This window comes from Thunnus albacares, chromosome 15, assembly GCF_914725855.1.
Source record: "Thunnus albacares chromosome 15, fThuAlb1.1, whole genome shotgun sequence".
Classification (NCBI taxonomy): domain Eukaryota; kingdom Metazoa; phylum Chordata; class Actinopteri; order Scombriformes; family Scombridae; genus Thunnus; species Thunnus albacares.
The window spans coordinates 25508172-25528151 of NC_058120.1; the positions used below are offsets into that span (position 1 = coordinate 25508172).

At 43.2% G+C, this 19980-nt stretch overlaps 1 protein-coding gene across 5 annotated transcripts in view; it reads left to right on the forward strand.

Annotated features, from left to right (window-relative positions):
- The first annotated feature begins 379 nt into the window (after positions 1-379).
- fgfr3 (fibroblast growth factor receptor 3) overlaps positions 380-19980 on the forward strand; it is an 85578-nt gene continuing 65977 nt past the window's right edge. For 4 of the 5 annotated variants that reach the window (XM_044375255.1, XM_044375256.1, XM_044375257.1 and 1 more), the window contains exons 1-2: positions 383-1074; positions 6014-6241. In XM_044375255.1, the coding sequence (XP_044231190.1) occupies positions 6094-6241 (148 nt within the window). In that variant the 5' untranslated portion in view covers positions 383-1074; positions 6014-6093. Of the gene's footprint in view, positions 1075-6013; positions 6242-19980 lie in introns of all 5 variants that reach the window. The other variant, XM_044375259.1, reaches the window with a different exon arrangement.

The window sequence follows — 19980 nt, forward strand, 5'->3', positions numbered from 1 at the left end:
CTGAATTTATTTATGAGTTTGTTTGTTGTCATATCTCTGATAAGCCTGAAGGCTAATTCGTATATAAATTTAAAAAAGGGTCCAGGCTTAAAAAAACTGCTTTAAAAATGTATTGAAAACGTACAACTGTGAGAGGAGAAGACAGAAATAATAGATAATGCTCAATAACTTGGAAAAATGGAAGCTGTCCATTTTGCAAATCACTAACTAAATAATCATGGTTTTGGCTTAAGATGTTCAACTCGTGGTAGTTTATTGACCGTGCAAAAAAAGGATTTTCCATTTCATATAATTTATAAACAATTGAACCACTTTAAACAGCCTGAATAAAACTGACACTTCCAAAACAGGCAACCTGACATCCTAATGCATTTATTGTCATAAAAGCATAATCAGTGGAAAACGTTTATCTTTGATCTCCCACTCGAAATATATTTGGCACCTCAATAACCATTCAGAAAAGCATTGCGTCACAGCTTTATCAATTAAGATTTTGTGTTGAAAGTACCAGCCGGAACTCCTCCTCCTTCCTAGCCGGGGCTGACTTGACTGCAAGCGAGCGCGCAGCTCTCCTACTTCACAGGCAGCCAGCGGAGGAGAGCCACCAGTCCGAGTTGGTTGATCCGAGGACACGAAACACACCGACTGGCATCCGCGCCGGAGAGGAGCGAGGAGCCGCGTTCACTGCGTCCCGTCGGCTTCCTCCACACACACCACACCACCCCTGCGCACGAGAGGATGAAGGCATTTGGGAGGTTTGGACACTTCGGACAGCAGCGCGCAGTGGAAAACGGGATTTAGTGGAGAAGTTGGCGTTCGCAGCGGCGGTGCCCGAGCTGAGGACTCTCGCTGTCAAGTCGCGAAAGGGGATTTCTGACTTTTTTTTTTTTTTTTTAATTTTTTTTTGTCCCACTGTCGCCAAACTGCTCCCCGAAACGCGAGGACTTAAGGATTTTAAAGTAGTTTTGTGGGGTTTTATGAAGTTTACTGGAGAATAAAGCCTGTTTTTTTTTTCTTCTGAATGCTTGGTGACATTTGAAAAGCTGCGTTTTGCTGTCAAAAGAGGATACTTGGGTAAGGATTTTTGTTATTTTTGTTATTATTATAATCCTTCTTCTTCTTCTCATTATTATGATTATTTTTTATGATCATTAAACCAGTCTTGCAGCCTTTGAGGCATGAGAGAAACACATTCACTTCCTTGTAGATGTGAGTCGGACAGGTTGAGTTCTCCAGTCTCTCGGTGTTAAGTATCCGTGTTGTGCTGTGAAGAGTTTGTACAGGGTGTGTGTGTGTGTGAGTGTGTGAGTGTGAAGCGTGGAGCTGCAGGACCAGCCCACGGTCTTAACCATCGCACAGGTGGCGCAGAGGGAACAGCTCATCCGTCCCCAGTCTGTGCGCAATCGGCGCGTCCTGCTCGGTGCCAGAGCATTAAAGAAGCGATCTGAGGGTATTTTTTTTATCACCTTAGTTTGGAGAAAGCGCGCAGGAGGTTCTGTTACAGCTCATAAATGCTTGTTGCGCTGTGTGGGGCGCAGGTTTGTGTCTTTACGCACAAGGAAAGGCTTTTATTTGATTTTCCTGGTTGAATCATTGCTCTTGTTTTCAACTTGCTCCAAATCAGAAGTCATTCTCATCACAGTGATCCACCTCATCATGTCTGGTTCTAACATATTGACACTTTGGTTTCTAGAAGATTCCTGGAATATGGGAAAATATGGGGGAAAACCAGCAGTAGAATTTAAAGAAAAAAAAATGATACGTGTGAATTATGAAATGAAGCACGTTGATCTGTCCATCAGGGTGGGATGAGGACTCTCATTAGAGAGATGAGTTGATGTTTCCATTTATCATCAATCAAACGTTTCCATGTATAATTTTTTTTTTTTACAGTCAAAAAAGTAAAATACTGACTTTCATCGCCATCCAATATGCTCGTTAGGATGAACACGCCTTTTCTCCACACACTGCAACAGTGACGTATTCTCTGGTTAGGAGCTGAAATATGAATTACACATCAGCTTCTATCAGAGAGCCGCGCTCCCCTAATGCCTCTGATCATCTCTGAAGTTTCTCCAGAAAGCAGCACATCTTTTTTTTTTTTTCTCCTTCCTTTGAATGAACGAACTGTGCGGTTCTCTCTCTCTCTCTCTCCCCCTCAGCAGCAGATCAGTCATCCTCTCTTCAAACACACATGCGCTTCGATGGGATTCAGATGGTGATTTTTTTTGGCCACTCAGCTTAGCTTTGACTCCCATCATGTCAAGCCATCACCGGAGAAAATTAGCGGATTATGGCATCCTACTAGACTGAAATGAGATTTGGGACTTGTATCTTATTAGCCTATTAAATGTAGAGACCAGAAACACGCGTGCGGATGATAATAGTTGAGCTAATGCTGCAAATTAATTGTATCTATTGACCCGAGAAATAACGCATGCCAGGTTTACTGCGTTTCCCCATCAGAGGAGAGCATCAGACACATTTCTGTTCCAAATGAGACTCTGATTGCCTCTTTTCATTACCGAAATTGGCCTGAGACCATGGCTGTGTGTGTGTGTGTGTAGTTTTTTGGGGGGTGCTTTTTATCTCATTCTCTTTTATATTTTATAAAGAGGAGCATTAACTGGCTTCAACTTGTCAAATATGGGTAGAAAAGCTCATCTTTCAAATTCACTGTTTGATTCTAATGATAAAAACCTCGCCTTATCAAGCCTTTTTAAGTATTTTCACCTGCTATGGTATCTCTGTAGTGCTCCTATGATATTCTAAGTGACTGAAAAGATATATTTGATGACTCTAATGAGCTTCATGCATGATATTTTATTCCTGAACTGTGTAGGAACCCACACTGTGCTTGTAATATTCAAACAAAAGTGTACAGTGGCACTTTATTTCCTTCTCCCCATAGATCCACTGTAATATCCCTCCCTATAAGGTCTTATAATGTGTCTGAGGCAGTTAGAACAAGGCTTACATCGACCTTATTAAGCTTTATAACATTTTAATTTCCCGAGGTATCTGCTGTAATATTCACATCATAGTCTCAAAGGGAGTCATGTATGGCTTAAGCAGCGGTTTATATGCTGTCGTTTTTACGCTCGCTCCTGCAGTCTTTCTATAACATTCCCAGAGGGGCCGCTTCTCGCGTCCGCATCCTCTGTTTGATGCAGAGGACAAACATCTAGACAGGTTTTGTGATTTGTTCCACGTGCGGTGCAGGACACATGACATTCCCCGTCTTGAGTGTGTCAGCCGGAGGTGAGCCGAGTCCACAGCCTGCAGGGGCTTTTACACCTGGAGTCGCACCGCAACTTCTGACAGCTTTTAAAGTGCAGAGCTCTCTCCGCCTCTCAGATGATCAATATCTCCTCTCTCACCTGAGGGTGCGTTTTGAGTGAGTGCTCCGAGGAGGAGGCCGGTGGTGTGATATAGGCAGAGAGGAGATGTGGAGGGATAAGAGAAAGGTGGAGAGGGGGTGAGGAGCAGAGAGATAGGAATAAAAAGAAGGAAGAGAGTGTGGAAGATTACCCACCTATCTGCCTTTTTCTGTCTGTCTGTCTGTCTCTCCAGCAGCACCCCCATCTGCCCTCCACCCACCCAGCTGCTGTTTGCACTTGTGCTCTCCCCCGAAAAACCTCTAATCCCCTTTTCCCAAAATGACAAAGTCGATCCAGCCCCGGCTGTTGATTCTCTGGCTTAATTATTAAAGATTACTGACACTCTGGAGAGGTGTGACTAGCATGTGACCGCCTCGCATTGATCCTCACAGAGGGGAGAAGGATGACAGGGATTTGAACCCCGGTTAAAGCACTTTTCTGCCTCCGAGCTATTACAATGTGAAGATAGTTCTGCATGATTAATGTTCATGTATTATTCACAGTGGTGGTTGTGTTTCCCTTTCATGCTTTAAGAAAATATTAGCATGAAAACACTTTGGAGGCTTTGAACTCCACGCTGGGTCTTTGAGATCCGTATCGGCTCTTCTTCTTCTTCTTCTCCTGTGCTTCTCCAGGTTGTTAAGTGAAATCAAAGTGTTTTGTTTTTTTTTTTAGTCAACCGTGCAGTCTGTGAAGAGTTCATCTGCAGTGTAGCCCATGTCCACTTTGGTGTGAAAAGTTCTTAGTTGAGTTTCATCACTCAGTATTTCAAAAAACAGGGGATATAAGGTTACGGTTTTGTCAGAGAGGAGTGTACATTATCTGCTGTTCTTACACGGGGGCTGTAATTGGTTTCAGTTTCATGCTATCAATCTTGTTGCAAGACTTGGCTGCTCCTCAAATTTAAGGATTCACTTTGTACACCGAGGTAGTCTAAACTATTACCTGTCACCGAATTAGTCAATCCGAAAGCCTCTATTGTTTTCCAATTTCTGCTCAAATGGCTCGAGAGGCTTGTCATGCTACTTGTCTAAACAGATCTGCAGGATGACATGATCCAACTCTCAGCTCTCGGAGTCGACTGCCCGTAAAATGCCAAGATTTTTCTTTATATATATATATATATATATATACGTGTGTGTGTGTATGTCTGTGCCTGCCAGAGAAAACAAAAATCGTAGCAGTCTGCAATCAGCTACCTCCACGCCTGAAGAGCGAAGGCCTTATCGTGTTTTATGAAACTGTATAAACAAACCGCAGCGGCGTGTCGGTGTCTTGTGTTGTAAGAAGGTGAGGATGGGCTGAGCAGAGAAGAAGAGCTGCGTATAGAGAACATACCTAAAAGGCCGCAGTATGTTGAAGCATGAAAGGTGCGGTGCCAGTGTTTAGATTAGGACCGTGTGTGTGCTGTTTTATCTATTCATGTGTATCTTGTGAAGTTTCCCCAGTTGATGTTTTCTGTGTTGAGGAGCGATAATGTGCAAACAGAGCCTTCCAGAGCCGACCCTGGTTTCAGTTTGTGCTGAGCAAGGAGTGGGTCACAGGTCCTCGGAGGGAAAGAAAAACAGTACTGTTAAGACTAAAGACAACACAACCTCTCTCTGGACTGTGTGTGTGTACAATACACCTCTGTGTGCAAGCAAAAGCCCACTCTGAGATGTTTGCGTGTGCGTTCGCCAACCTGTGTTTTTGTCGGGGTGGACGTCTTACAGCCAAGGCTATTCTGAGGCTGGACAGAGCCGCTAAAGTTTAAGCTAACAGTGGTGGTGTATAAGTATAGGGGGGGGTGGTGGGGGGGGGGGTTGTACTTTGCTTTTCTGGGCACCTCACTCAGAGCTTTCTCTGCGAACCTCGCTGCATTCCAGCTTCACCCTGCTTAAGCAAACAGAGAGCAGAGCACTCCGCCGTCGCTCACCGTAGCCGTCATGCTCCCTCCTCCTCCTCCTCCTCCTCCCTCTCCTCCTCCTCCTCCTCCTCCTCCTGCAAGCTGCCGGGCATGTTGGGCAACTGATACTGTAGACTTCGGCATTCCTCATCCTGCAGGAAGATTAGTGAATCCATGTCAATCGGTTGCTAAACCATGCAGAAGAGTTTCTCAAGCAGAAAAGAGTCCTCTGGAAGGAATGTCAGGCTGTCTAGGTTTGAAATCATGTCATTCTCTCTCTCTTCAGTCTAATCCTTGTGCGGCGAGGTTAATTGATTTGTTAACGAACTTGGATTCTAGACTGGAGGTGTGGTGTAAAAAAAAAAAAAAGAAAAAAAAAAGGTTTCCTAAGCTAATTGATGTCAGATATTGTTCCAATATGAGCGCTCATCTTAACGATCAGGTGCTCTGAAAAAGTTTCTTGAGAAAAACTGCGAAGAGGGATTTCCACCTTAATCCTTGAAATCTGTGTGGAATGTCAGGTCAGAATATGGTAGCATGTGTGCAGACCCAAAGGCGCTTCTTTGTTCTGTGTTCAATTTCACAGTCTTATTTTTCTTTATTTCAGACTTTTGATGATTTCTCCTCTGATTGCGTGTTCTCTCACAGTCAAACCTGTGCTGAATCTGCTCAGGTTCCTCGTTATGAACATCTTCTCTCTTATCACTCAGCTCTGATTGATTTGTTTTTTTTTCTTGTTGTTTTTCAGGTCAGCGGAGAGAGGTGTTGTTGGATAGTTTCTCGCAGCGTCGGAGGCCGCCGTTCTGCTGGACAGCATGCAAACGGAGGATGTTGTCTGAGTCGGAGTCGGGCCTCGCTGCTCTGCGTCTCGCCTCGTCGTCCAGAGGAATGACGGCTCTGTGGTGCTCACTCTGCCTTTCCTTCCTCCTGCCTCTCTGCGTCACTCCGGCCAGGCTGCCCACCGCTCAGCCCACAGGTAGGATACAATATCAGACCCTGGAATATTTGCACTGCAGCAAGCCATACAGTACACCCTGCTGCTGATACAACACCAGGAAGGGGAAACCAATGCTTAGCTCACAGACACCAGAAAACTCCTACGTGCATAAAAGCAACATTTTGAACCAAATCACCAGTTTTCAGGACAATTTTGGACTCTACAGATACACTTTATTCAATATTAATGATGAACTACCTCATTAATAATGGTACAATCACATATTTGTATCACCAGAGCAGCCACAAGCTGAGTAGAAATGGTCCTTGAAGGCATCATGGCTCTTATGTTGAAAGTCCATGAATCAAAAACAGGAGAAACACAAAAGATTACACATGAGCTGTCAGAGTTGGCTGCAACTCAGTTCAATCAATAAGTTGTGTTTTTATTTAGCAGACATTACTAATTGGTTCTTGTTAGTGCTGAAACAATTAGTTGATTAATTGATTAGTCAATCGTTTGTCATTTCTCAAGCAAATATGCCAAACATTGCCCGATTCCAGTTGCTATAATGTGAGGATTTGCTGCTTTTCTCTGTTTTTTTTCTTTGTAAATGGAATATCTTTGGGTTTTGGACTGTTGTTCGCACCAAAAAAAAAAAGCATCTTCGCTCACATGTGAAGTGAGAACAGCAAACTCGAAGTGACACTTTCCTGCAGCACAACAAGAAAACACACAGCTCAGAATCCTACACTCATAGTCAGAAAGCGGGATGAAAAAAGAGCCCGAAAGGACAAGAAAGGAAAATGTTTAGCTGCTCAGACACATTCGCTCCTCTTCCTCAATTGTTCCTCGCTTCATTTTTTTACATGCTAATATGACATCTGCTTAGAACCGTGTTTCAGCTCTCTGTGTGTTCATCACTTCAAATAGGGGGCATTTCAAAAGGAACATTTATTGTTTATGCGAATGTGGTGGAGTCTTCTTTTTTTTTTTTTTTTTTTTTTTTACGAGGAGGATTTAACTGGACTCTTCTTGGTTCGCTGAGCTTAGCGCATTTTTCCCTCATTGTTCTTGAGGCAGAGAAATACCCAAAGATCAATCCAAAGTAAACGTCGACTGTGTTTGCTTTAATCTCTCCATATTGCGCAAAAAAAACTAACACACAGCAGAGTAATCTTTTTTGAGGCGTTAGCCAAGTGTTGTTTTTTTGCCCCCCCCCCCCTCCTCCTCTCCTCTTTTCTTTTTATGTGAGTGTTATTTAAAATGAGTCTTTGACACACTTTACACGCTACAGTGCGTTTAGAAAGACAAGGAACTGGGTGCTTTCTGGAGAGGACCCAGCTGTCTTATGCAAACTGAGAAACCCTGTCTGTATGTGTTTGTGTGTGCGTGCAAGAACATGGACACATGCGTTTTGTCACTCGTGCATGTGTGTGTGTGTGTGCTGTATATCAGAGCTCTCCAGAGAGTTGTAGAGACTCGAGAAACAGATCTAAGTCACAAAAATGAGGACTTGAATTGGACTTGATTGCTGTTAGACTTGACTTAACTTGAGACTTGAAAGCAGTTTTGATCTGGACACATCCAGGAAAAAGTAAAGATGCTTTCATCCTCGGTCTGTACATTTATAAAGACTTCACTCAAATATGCAAAAAAGCACAATTAACAAAGCTTTGGAAGGAAACTGCTCAAATGTGATGCAATTTTAAGCTTTCAGACTTCAGTGTCAGATGGTCTCACCTCATAAGACTGACAGCCCCTCTACCTGTGTGTGTAAATTCCACTCTCCATAGCTGAAATCCGTCTCCTCTCCTCTTTCTGCCCCCCCCCCCCCCCCCCCCCCCCCGCCCTCTCTCGTGTAAAAACCCCCAATGTTACAATAGACGTGTTGTGATTCTGTCCGCCTGATTGCCTTCCCCGCTGGGAGCCATCACAGCCTATCATGCTTGGCATCATCCTAAAGCTGAGTGTGTTTTTTTAAACCCCTCCGGGTGGCGGGTGTTAAGGCTGTGATCTCTACGTACCTGCGCGGTTTGCAGACATGGCCAAATACAGCCGGGGCACATAACTCTGGAGGAGGATACTGTTTCAAATCGCTTTATGTTTGTCATTTTGGTTTTGTGATGATTCATTTGATGAAGTGAATAATAACGTGGAACATGTGCAGACATGGTAGGGAGTCCTTTTGCTCAATGCGATGCTTAAAATATGATTTGAAACCGGGGTTATACTTGTTAATCTGCCTTTTCTTTAATATAGAAGAATATCAACTTCTGTTATGATGGCAGTTCCTTACAGTATAAACACGGCTACAGAAAAGAAAGTCTGGAAAACTTGCATTTGTTCTCATTAACTGGGTTTTAATGGGTTACTTGATGTTGTAAATGTTATTTTAGAGGTTTGCTACATCCTGATGGGGGTAAAAATATAACAGAAACACTCAAATTTTGATTTTTTTTGGCATAAAAGTGCAGTTATAGGCTCAATTTGGCCTGTCAGTCATAGGAGAAATGCATATGATATGTTATTAGGTCTCCCTCAATTACACAAAGTAAGATTCATTCTAATGTATGTTGTTGTTTATCACTGAGTATCTCCTGTGTAGAGGAGTGTGGAGGTCAAAGATTCAATCCTAATTGAGACTTCACTTCTCTATAAACTGATTAAGTAGAACACAAATCCTTTAGTTAAGTAGCAATACCACCATGCAAAGTGTTTTTGCATTTAACATTTTATTTCATGCATCTATAAGGAAAAAAATCCTCCAAATATTGCGTTTTTCTATATGATAGGGAGGTAAAGACAGAGCCCACAGTGTCTGGTAGGTATCTCCTGCCTGCGTCTTGTCTCCCCCGTCTCCCCTGCGGCCCCCTGGCCTCCAGCAGAGTTCCCCACGTCCACAGATGGACGAGCAGTAGGGATAAAATGACTGTCGTTTACTGGCAGATGGCACGATTTCCCCTCAGTCGCCACAGCGCTGGGCTGCAAAGTTGTCACTTAGGTTTGTGTTTTCGGTGTGTGTGTGTGTGTGTGTGTGTGTGTGTGTGTGTGTGTGTAATGGGACTGCAACTGCCTGTGTGTGTCTATGTGTGTGTGTGGTGTGTATGTGTGGGGGGGGGGGCTGTGCGGATTAATGTGTGTATCTGTGCCAGGGTCAGAAATCAGCAGGTGCTAAGGACAGAAATGCCCTTGAAAGTTTACGGCACGTCTGTAAATACAAATTAAAAGTGCAATTAATAAGGACAGCTTATTAATTTTCTTGTTTTGGTTGAGCTGTTACATTAATGTGAATTAACCAATGAACCCTGCAGGCCACCGTAGGTATGTTTTTAGAAGAAATCGCTTTAATAGGGAAAAAAATGCTTATATTGACCAGAACCGACACAACACAGAAGGTCTGTTAAGCTGTTTAAGTTATGGTACATGAGGACTTCAAATATATTTTTTTAATGTATGGTTCAGATAGAAAGTTTATTACCCAGAATGCCATTCAAACACATTTTCAAAGTTAAAAAAATGCCCAAAAAGAACATAAATAATCTTTAAAAGTCCATGTAAGAGGGCAAAAAAATGTCTTCTGGAATAAATGTTAAGCTCAAACTCTGGACTGTATTTATGCATGTGTGAGGTAAGGAGTGTGTGTGTGTGTGTGTGTGTGTGTGTGTGTGTGTGTGTGTGTGTGTGTGTGTGTGTGTGTGTGTGTGTGTGTGTGTGTGTGAAGTGTAATTCCTTGTTTCCATTAAGTCCACCTAAATGTTGTTTCAGAGAGCGGTTTTGTTTATTTCTCCAAAGGCTGGTGGCATTTCCAAATGCAGTGGAGAGACAAAAAAAAAAAATGTTTGAGAGACCAAGCTGACTGACGTGAGAGACTGATGACAAAGAGCAGAAGCTGTGTGTGTATGTGTGTGTTTTTGTGTGTGTGTGTGTGTGTTATTCTTCTTCTCTGTATTTACTGACCACACACACACCCCCACACCGGTGCCCCCGCAGAGCTCAGATGAAATATGTGGCTCCTCTGTGAAACAGCAGACTCACAAATTCAACATATTCAGTTTTGCCATTGCATTTCTCTGTGTGTGTGCTTGTGTGTGTGTGTGTGTGTGTGTGTATGCATGTGTGTGTGACAAAGCCAGGCGTATGTGGAGTCTGCAGTTAAGTGAATGTTATGTCTGTATGAGCAGAGGCGGATTATGACAGGGGAGGCACTAAAAGATGAAAAGAGGGAATAGAATAGACTGGAATTCCTGTATTGTCATCGCACAGAGTACAACCAAATTGAGTAGAAACCCTGATGGTGCATTCACAGATAACAAACAGCGATTAAAAATAGAAAAGAGTTCAAACTAAACTAATGTAAGCTGCTAAAAATATATTTGCTGTCACTTATAAAACAATACAATAAAAAACAGAAAAGTTATTAGCATTGCACTTCAAGATATTGCACATTTGTTGAATTGCAGTGGCCTTTATATACATGTAGTGCAGTTAGGAATATGCAAAGGTGCAGTTGGGATGTAGACATGTGTGCAGTGCTCTATAAATGTGCTGATAGTCACACATGTCACAAACAGTCAGTGTCAGTGTTTGGCAGGGTAGAAGCTGTTCTTAAGTCTGTTTGTCTGTGATTGGATTGACCTGAAGTGTCTACCAGGTCAAACAGATGATGTCCAGGGTGGGATGGCTGCTCTACTGAGGAAGTGAGGGCTTAATAAGTCCTCCGAAGAGCAGCCAATGATGTTCTGGGAGGCGTTGATGACCCTCTGAAGGGCTCTGAGCAGCTGGCATGCCACGCAGGGATACAGCATGCCAGCGCACTCTCGATGGAGCAGCGGTGGAAGAACACCGGCGGCCTCTCCTGCAGGTTGGATCCTCAGGAAGTGGAGTCGCTGCTGTGACTACTGCGGTGATGTACAGGAGACATCTTCAGTGATGTGCAACCCTCTCCACACAGTCCCCATTGATGTATAGTGGATCGGGGTCTTCATCCCTGTGCGCTGTCACTAAATTGAACTTGATGATGGTGTTGGTGGGATGGATGGGGGCACAGTCATGATTGTAGAGGGCTTAGAGGATGGGACTCAACACACAGCACCCTGTGGGGAGCCAGTGCTGAGTGTAAGGGTGGAGGAGAGGTGGGGGCCTAGTCTAACAGTCTGTGGGTTGTCGGTTAGTCAGAAAGTCCTTGACCCAGTGGCAGATGGGTTGGGAAAGTCCTAAGTCAGTGTTAAAGTCTCCCCTGGTGTTTAAGGTGGGTCAGTCAGTGTGAAGAGCAGTGGCGATGGCATCCTCTGTAGATTCACTCTGTGGGCAAACCGGTCTGGGTCGAAGATGGGTGGGAGGCTGGTTTAGACAGACAGAAATTAAAGGATGGCGGTCTGTGTGTGTGTGTGTGTGTGTGTGTGTGAGAGAGAGAGAGAGAGAGAAAGGGAGAGAGACAGAGACAGAGACAGTGTGGGTGTGTGTGGTCAGTATGCTCTTCAACCAGAGAAGAAAGTAAATATGTGTGTCATTTACAGAGACAAAAAGACGACAAGTGTGTGAGTGTTTGTTGGTGTGTGTGTGTGTGTGTGTGTGTGTGTGTGAGGTCACCGACCCCCCGCCTCCCTTCTGGCAAGGACTGTAAATGTCAGCAGGGGTTGTTTGGGTCGTTAGGAGACTCGTTAAAACCGTGCCATCCACAGATTTGCGCTCAGGCTCTACACTTCACACACACACACACACACACACACACAGTCACACTCTTTCTCTTTTTCTCTGCCAAAATTCATTTTTCTTCCCTACCACTCTCCTGTCTCTCTCTGAAACACACACACACACACACACACACACACACACACTTGTCGTTTGAAGACCTCTCCTGTACTCTGTAGCTCTTTGATAGTGGCAGTGTTGTCCTGAAGGCAGTGTGTGTGTGTGTGTGTGTGTGTGTGTGTGTGTGCAGTGTAGAATAGTATACGGTATGTTCAGCCAGCAGTTTCAGAGCAGATCTTCAGTGAAAAGATGCAGCGTTTTACAGCCAGCTGTGAGCTCAACTGTTCTCACGAGGAAAGATCTCTGTGTAAAGATATTCTCCATATGTCAATCTAGAGAAAAGTGTCTTGTCTTAAGTTACCCTTTTTTTAAAACCTACAGTCTATTTAACCAGGAAGTGTCCTAACCTCTTACTCACATGGTCCAGGTGCCTTTAGGACCCATATAGTCACCATGTCCCCTTCTGGTCTGCTCACTTGCTCTTTTGGTCAGCAAAGTTCTTGACTAGTTCAGCCATGTTGCTCAATAGTTCAACCAAGTGTCCCTTTTTGTCAGCCATACGCCTGTTAAGTCTGCACCGGAGACCCTCGAGTCCATCCAAGTGGCTCTCTATTCAACCCGTGGCTTCATTCAGACTGAAAGCAGCCCTGCGTTAAAACAATGCAAGGGGCTGCATGTTTGTTTAAGGTAGTGGCGAGACAGTGAAATACAATCCAGGAAGTCCAGTTGGACAAACAACATTTTCGTTCGCCATACTTGCAGACAGGATTTTACAACTCCAGCGACTGTTTTATCATTCATCTCGACGATCATGAGAATGGTAGAAACATAGCGTTCGTCTTACAAAGTAATCCAGGAATGTGCGCTCTTATGTCTGGGAATGGCTGACGCCGAACCTTGCTCGATGAACCGGGTTCAACTTTTTTAGCTGGATGACCCTGTTGTTTTGCTGGATCTCTCTGTGTTAGCAGAGGGGATGCGCTTTTTCACACAGAGTTAATGTTGGTCTAAATGCGGCATGAGTGTCTTTCCAGTCCGCCCAAGCGCCCATAGTCAGATGCCCCTACAGTCAGTGCAAACGTCCCTTTAGTCCATCCAAATTGGCCCCCCAAAAACTGCCGAGATAGAACAACTTGCACTGTGTTTTTATGTCTAAGTTAAGTTATGTGATCAACAGATTCCATTTTTGGGTGAATTATTCCTTTAAGAACCAAACAAAAGCTATCTCCTGAGCAGCAGAGAGAAGTTTGACCATCATACTCACTAGTTGGATGACAGAATTCAGCACAGCAATAGTCAGGTTAACAACCAAACAAGCAGGTTTTTTAAAGGTGAGACAGTGCAGATTATTATAAGTGCTTCAGCTTTGCATTTGTTATTTCATAATGCTTAAATTCTGTGATCAAGTGTTGTTGTTTTTTTAAAGATTCTGGCCTTTTTCAAACATTCATTCCATGCAATATTCGTCACAAATACCTAGCGGGCATTTTCCCACCTGGATATTGTCCTGCTGATTGGCTTTTGCTCTTTGCTCTCGAACATGTTTTTACTCCTGAAAAAGCTACTGTGCCTCTGCCTCTCCAGTGTGCATTTATAGAAAGGTTATTTTCTAGAGTATGATGGTAGTGTAATTTTCTGCGGAGCACTCAGCATCACTACCCTTTAATCATCCTATTATGTAAATGAGCACTGCTCCATGTGTGGGCTTTACACGACTCTCTGAAAATTGGGCCGTTCATCACAACTTAAGCGTAAAGTTACCCGGAGCGGTTCCTCTTCTGTTGCAATACTTTCTGGCTTTCTGAGTCTCATTTCCCTGGCAACACTATCAAGAAATCTTTTGGCGAATGTGGGAAGTGCGCAGGCCAAATAAGCTTTGGAGAATGACGATTTGTTGAACAATGGCTGTTCTATCCTCAGTCCATCAGGCACTTAATCCAGTAGACACTTTGGACACTTTTCTGGACAGGAATTACACATTAAACGCAAGTCAAAGTCCCATTTACAGGGGATCATGGTGAGATGCTTCTCGTACACTCTTGTAAGTCAATTCCACGGGATTAACAGCAAAACGTTGTCACCTATAAAAATTTATTCGCATATTAACTTATTGAAAGTCCTAAATTTACACAATGGTCATCTTTTAATGTGAAAGAACCTAATAAATTACACATTTTCAATAACATTTTAAACATGCTCTACTTTAAGATGTCTCGTCCTTCTAAGCACATTATGTATTAGGGAGATTTTCATTAAGCACTCAAAGAGTATTACTGTCTAGACGCAGTATTTTTCCAAGGATAACATACAGTTGAATACAAGTGGAAAAAGACTGTTGCTAAGCAAAACTTTACCAAAGGATTTCATATCAGATCACAGACTGAACTAAAAACAGTCGGTTTGAATCATACTAAAATGTGAAACAAGAAGGACCTTATGCTTCAGGACTAGAGCTGGTTATTGAACTAAAATATGTCTGAATATTGAAGACAAGTGCTGAAAGCTGGCATTAAATGTCAGGTTAGGTTTGTAATCGTGTTCACTTTCACTCGGTCAAATAGTTTCTGATTAGAATTTCAAAAATGCCAAGTTTAGACTTTTTTTATTCAGGCATAGTTCCTCAATGGCTGCTTGTGTTAAGACATTTAATATTCGAGGGCTTTGTATGTTGTTGTTAATGAAAAAAAAAAAGGTTGTACATTTCTTTAAATTGTATTAAAAGATTTTTTTGGCCACTTGGGGGCAGTGGAAATAAGCTGTAAACACAACACTGACATCGTTAGCAGTACAGTTGACTCATCCAGCAGATACTGAGCAAAATTAGCATTAATTTAGAGTTTCCTGATGAATATAAGTCCAATATTCATTCTCCTTAGCTCAGTTTTGCTCTGCACCAACTCCTGAGAGAAATACCCGTCTCTTTAGCTGCTAAATGTTATAAATGTTATGTTAGCAAGCTATAGTAGCTAACCTTGTCTGCCTGTCATTTGGTGCTGGACATGTACAGGTTTTTAGTGCTTTTTTTTTGCTGAAAACAGCTGCCTGCATCTGGAAACAATGCTGATGAGAGCAGTGAGAACTGTGGGACGAAAAACCAAAACAATGAGCTGAAAGACACTGAACTGCTCACAGGGACTGGATTCAGGTGTTAATTACCCGTGAGTGTGTCAATACAAGTGACAACTCTCACATGCACATAGTCATTTAATCCATTGTTAGTATGAAAATATTGATTATAGCAGCTTTAAAGTCAAGCGTCGGATTCATACTGGCACTACTGCTGAAAGATTCCCAGCTGTATCCAGGATTCAGGATGTTTTATTCTTAAAGTAACCTGATTTAAACACTGTCACTGTTTTTGAGTATAGAGAGAAAAAAAATCCTGAAGTCATCGGACCTTTTCAGGTTTGGGTTAAATGTATACATAGGGGAGCTGGTATGGAAAAAATTAGCAGACAGCTGTAGATCAGTAGGTCATTGTCAGCCCGCGGCCTTGGTACGAACCTTGTCTGCAGGCCACCGCTATATATGTATTAATACACCTCATTAATGCCCTTTGAAACCCTCTCTGCATGTCACTCTATGAATTATGGATGAAAATAGAGACCTCTCTGTGTGTTCTGCTCACATCTAACCTCTACCACCTTTTCTGCTTTTTTTTTTTTTTTTTTTGGTCTCTTTCTTTTCACTTTCACCTCTACACACACAGACATTATGTGACATCAACAACGCACACTTTTTAAGCCTTAAATCTTCCCAGATATCTGCGCATTTACTCGTTTTACTTTTTGGCATATGTTCAAATCTTCTCGGAGCCCTTTTGACGGCTGCGTGTTCAGCCTGTTTCGACCTAACGATGTCTTTGCGGCACGTACGGCGCGCTCACCTGTGTATGTCCTCTGCTCTACCTCTGGCTGCGGTTCAGGGCGGTTCTTAGACCCGCTGACTGACAGCGGTGTTGACATACGGCGGGTTTTTAATTACAAAGCTCCCCTTAAGGAAATTGTTGAGATACTTAACAGATAAGGCAGACATGGAGGGGAACAAAGAGGCTCGTTGTGTCGTATCAGGAGGACTGCTTTTGGAGGGCGCACACTGAGAAGGGGGGGGCGGGGGTTAGTAAGCTGGAGCTGCAGTAAAATCTGTCAAAATATTTTTGTGCTCTGAAGTGACTGGTTGATGGTGTTTTATTGTTTTATTGAAAGTTACTTGTCTCCTTTCAGCCGTCTCTCTTCTTCATTCTCCCATTTTTCCCTCTCGCTCCCCCTCGCTCTCTCTCTCTGTCTCTGACACCTGGATTTATGGCCGCCATTGGTATAATTGCATAATTCTGATTGAATTGTCGTGATGGATGGAGATTGCAAAATAAAACCAATATACATTGTCCTCTTGCATGTGTTAACGTGCTTGTATATGTGTGTGTGTGTGTGTGTGTGTGTGTGAATCTGTGTATGTGTGTGTGTGTGTGTATCCCTGCTTTGAGCCAAACCCATTGGAAGAGTGTATTTTGTTGCTGGCAGAGGCAAACAGATGGCAGGTTGTGTGCCGAGCTGTAAGGAGTCCAACACACACACACACACACACACACATCCACACACACACACACAAAAGGGAGAGAGAGAGAGAGAGAGAGAGACAATCCAGGCTTGATCTGTCCTACCCATCACCCAGCCCCTTGACTCCCCCCTCAGCACCCCAACTGACTCTCCAGCCACACACACACACACACACACACACACAAATTGCTTTGCATGTACCTTACTTATTGTCCTGTCTCACTTCTTGCTGTCCATGTCCAGACAGACGTTAGTTCTGCATAAAAAAAAAAACCCTCTGAATTCATGTGAATGAGGCCACTCTGTCGAAGCAGTGGGGGCGCCAACACAGAGGTGCCTGCTGACAAAAAAAAACTTGAATCAAGATCAATGTTTGCCATTCAGATACATGCAAGCACACATTCCTGGTAGATTACATTGTAGCAAGAGTGCTGTATTTCTACTGTTAACCCTGCGATTGTTGCGAGGAAAAGTTAAAACGATTGTCACCTTTTATAACTAACAACATCGACTTATTGTCAAGCAAGTTAAGCAAGAAATTCTCTTTCTGTTTTTGCTCGTGCATACACATCCCTCTCCTCTCAGACCGTTATTCTATACGTCTTTCTTTCTCTTCAACTGTTACAAACACATATGCCCCTAAACCACTCGATAGACTGACTCTGGTCTGGATCCAGACCGAATAACAATATATTCTGGAACGGGAACAAAATTTAACCACAACCTGACTTGGACCACTTTTTGAGTGATGTATCACTATCACCTCAGCTGTCAGCTACTCACTAGTCACCGCAGATAGCAAGGTTGTTGTTGGATGTAGGAGCTCCGGTTGATAAAGTAAAATGTCTTGTTCAAAACTAGCCGATACAAGAAAAGAATGACTGGAAAAATACATGCTGAAGGGAAATCCGAGACCATTGTGCTTTATTTGCAATAAAAGAGTGGACATAATGAAGAGTGGGAAGACGAAACTCCACTACGACACCAAACATGCCTGTTTTGAACAAAACTATCCAAAAGCATGAAGGTAAGAACCACAGAACTGAACCAGTTGAAGTTGTGATATCAGGACTCCAGCAGAATAATTGGAAAATCAAACATTTTCAGCACTGAATGCAGTAAAGAAGCTTGGATATCACACCTTTTTATGCTCAAATTTAAGGACTTGGTTACACAACAAAGGTGTCACATCTCCCATGAATACAGAAATGTTCAAGCAGAGTTCTGGTGTTTTTATCCTGAAATATCATCATGTAACGCACCCTTCCTGGACCTTTATGCAGTGAAAATTTATTAACTGGACCTCCTGACTCGTATTTGAGTCCCCTCGCTCTAAACCATGCCTTGCGACGTGAAGACTAACAGAATTGTTTTGCTTTGTCTCGTCGGCTTTGACAACCTCTACAACGTATTGCGTTGACCCACAGGAGCGCAGAGCTGAGAGGAATGATGTTTGTGCTGTCGGTGTTTGTGGAACAGTGAATTCGGTCCCTGGCATTTCCTTCCTGATCACTTATGTATGTCTCACAAGTCATGAAAGACAGCGAGCTATGATTGGTCCGAGTTCAAAGTATAGTCTGCGCGTCTTTTGGCTGAATCACAGCAACAATTTATGTCTCGATGATCGCCTTAATGTAACACAGCGACTGTCCGAGGGCAAAATTATTGTGTAGTCTGGTGTGTAGTCTAGTTCCAGTGAATTCCAACCGAAGGCATTCCTCTTATGAGGTGACAAGTCTAACCGCTGCAATGTGCCGCCTTCCCATAATGCTTGATATGAGAGGAGGGGTTGCCATATGGGGGGAAATGACTACTAGCATTAATTATCACAGCATAATCCTCATATTGATATGTTAAAATATGTCTCGATGTATCTATATGTTTACTTATTAATACAAAATCACTTATCATGTAATCCAAACCTCACACTTGCTCTGCTGCTCTTATTGCTTGTCCGTTTCTTTCATCTATCACAGCTCTCTCTCTCTCTCTCTCTCTCTCTCTCTCTCTCTCTCTCTCTCTCTCTCTCTCTCTCTCTCTCTCTCTCTCTGACCACTAACCAGAAGCAGAGCTGTCCTGTCTGGCTCTGCTGCACCCCATTTACATTTCTGTGAATGGAAACAGGGAGTGTGTGTGTTGTGTGTGTGTGTGTGTGTGTGTGGGAGGCTGTGAGTGTGTAGGAGTATGTGCTTAGCTCTTCGCTCGCGAGTGTGTGTGCTCTCTTTCATCTTCTTCCTCCCCTCTGTCCTCCTCTCCTTCCCCTCCTCTTCCTCCCTCCTGTCTTTCTCTCTTTTCCTCTTCCTTGTGGTCACACTCACACATCTGCTAACTCTGTCCCTTCATCCTCCTCCCGCTCCTCCTCCTCCTCCTCTATCTCTTCTCTTCTGTGCCAAGATAAATTCAAATTAGCTTCATCGGCATGACCATAATTAAGTACAGTATTGCTGTATAAGCTTTATAATGTTGAGAATATATGAGAAAAAAAACTGACAAATGATTTACACATACTGTATGTACACTGTACAGCATCTCACATCTGCTTACTTTGCTCCTCCTCTTCTCCTTTTTTCTTTCTTTCCTTCTTTCTTTCCCTCTCTCTCTGTCTCAGCTGGGTGATCCGTCCATCTTTGCACGCCTCCACCGCTGCTTCGTTGTTCAAAAAAAAAAAAAAAAAAGATCCGGGGTCTCCTCTCGCGCCCCCACATGCGCTTCTGTTTAAAGCCCCCCCACATCCAGGGCAGCTGACACATCTAATATTGAAACCAAACTCGGCTTCCATCCCTCCCACGTCCCCCCCCCCCCTCCACCCCTCTCTCTCACCCTTTCCCTCCCCTTATGTTATTTTGCCAGGAGAGCTAAAATAATAAACCCTTGTACCGTCTGCAGAGCGTAATGGAAGCCTTTTTTCTCCCTGGAAAGAAGAGAAAGAGAGACTTTGGTGCTGTGCTGGCTAACAGCAGAGCAGTGACAGTCAAGCTGACTAGAGGTTTAGTTTTTTAAAATAACCCATGTCAGAAAAATTTTAAAATTCCCATGAAATGTTATTTTTGAGAGTGCTGTAACTGGTAATTGGCTGCATTTTTTCCTCATGTGACAACTCTCTCCTCGTTGCTGGCACAGCCCACGGTGGTTTATCTGCCGTGCATCACCGCAAAGTCAAAATCGGAAAACATTAGATTATTTTTTTTTTTACTGTGTAATAGCCGGGTTTTCTTTTTTGTTTGTTCAGGGAAGAGCTGTGCTTTTCGGTTTGTCTGGTCCTTTTAAACATCACCCTGATTCAGACTTCTTAAAGGGCCACAATGTCATCTTTGACCTTTATCGACCTCCTCTGCTGACAAGGCGCAATTTCAACAACACTGATAGACCTGAACTCCTCCCTCAGTTGTTTCGACACCCTGCTGTTATAATAGCCTACTACTGTAATAAACTTTAAACCACAACAGACAGCACAGACACATCAGAGGA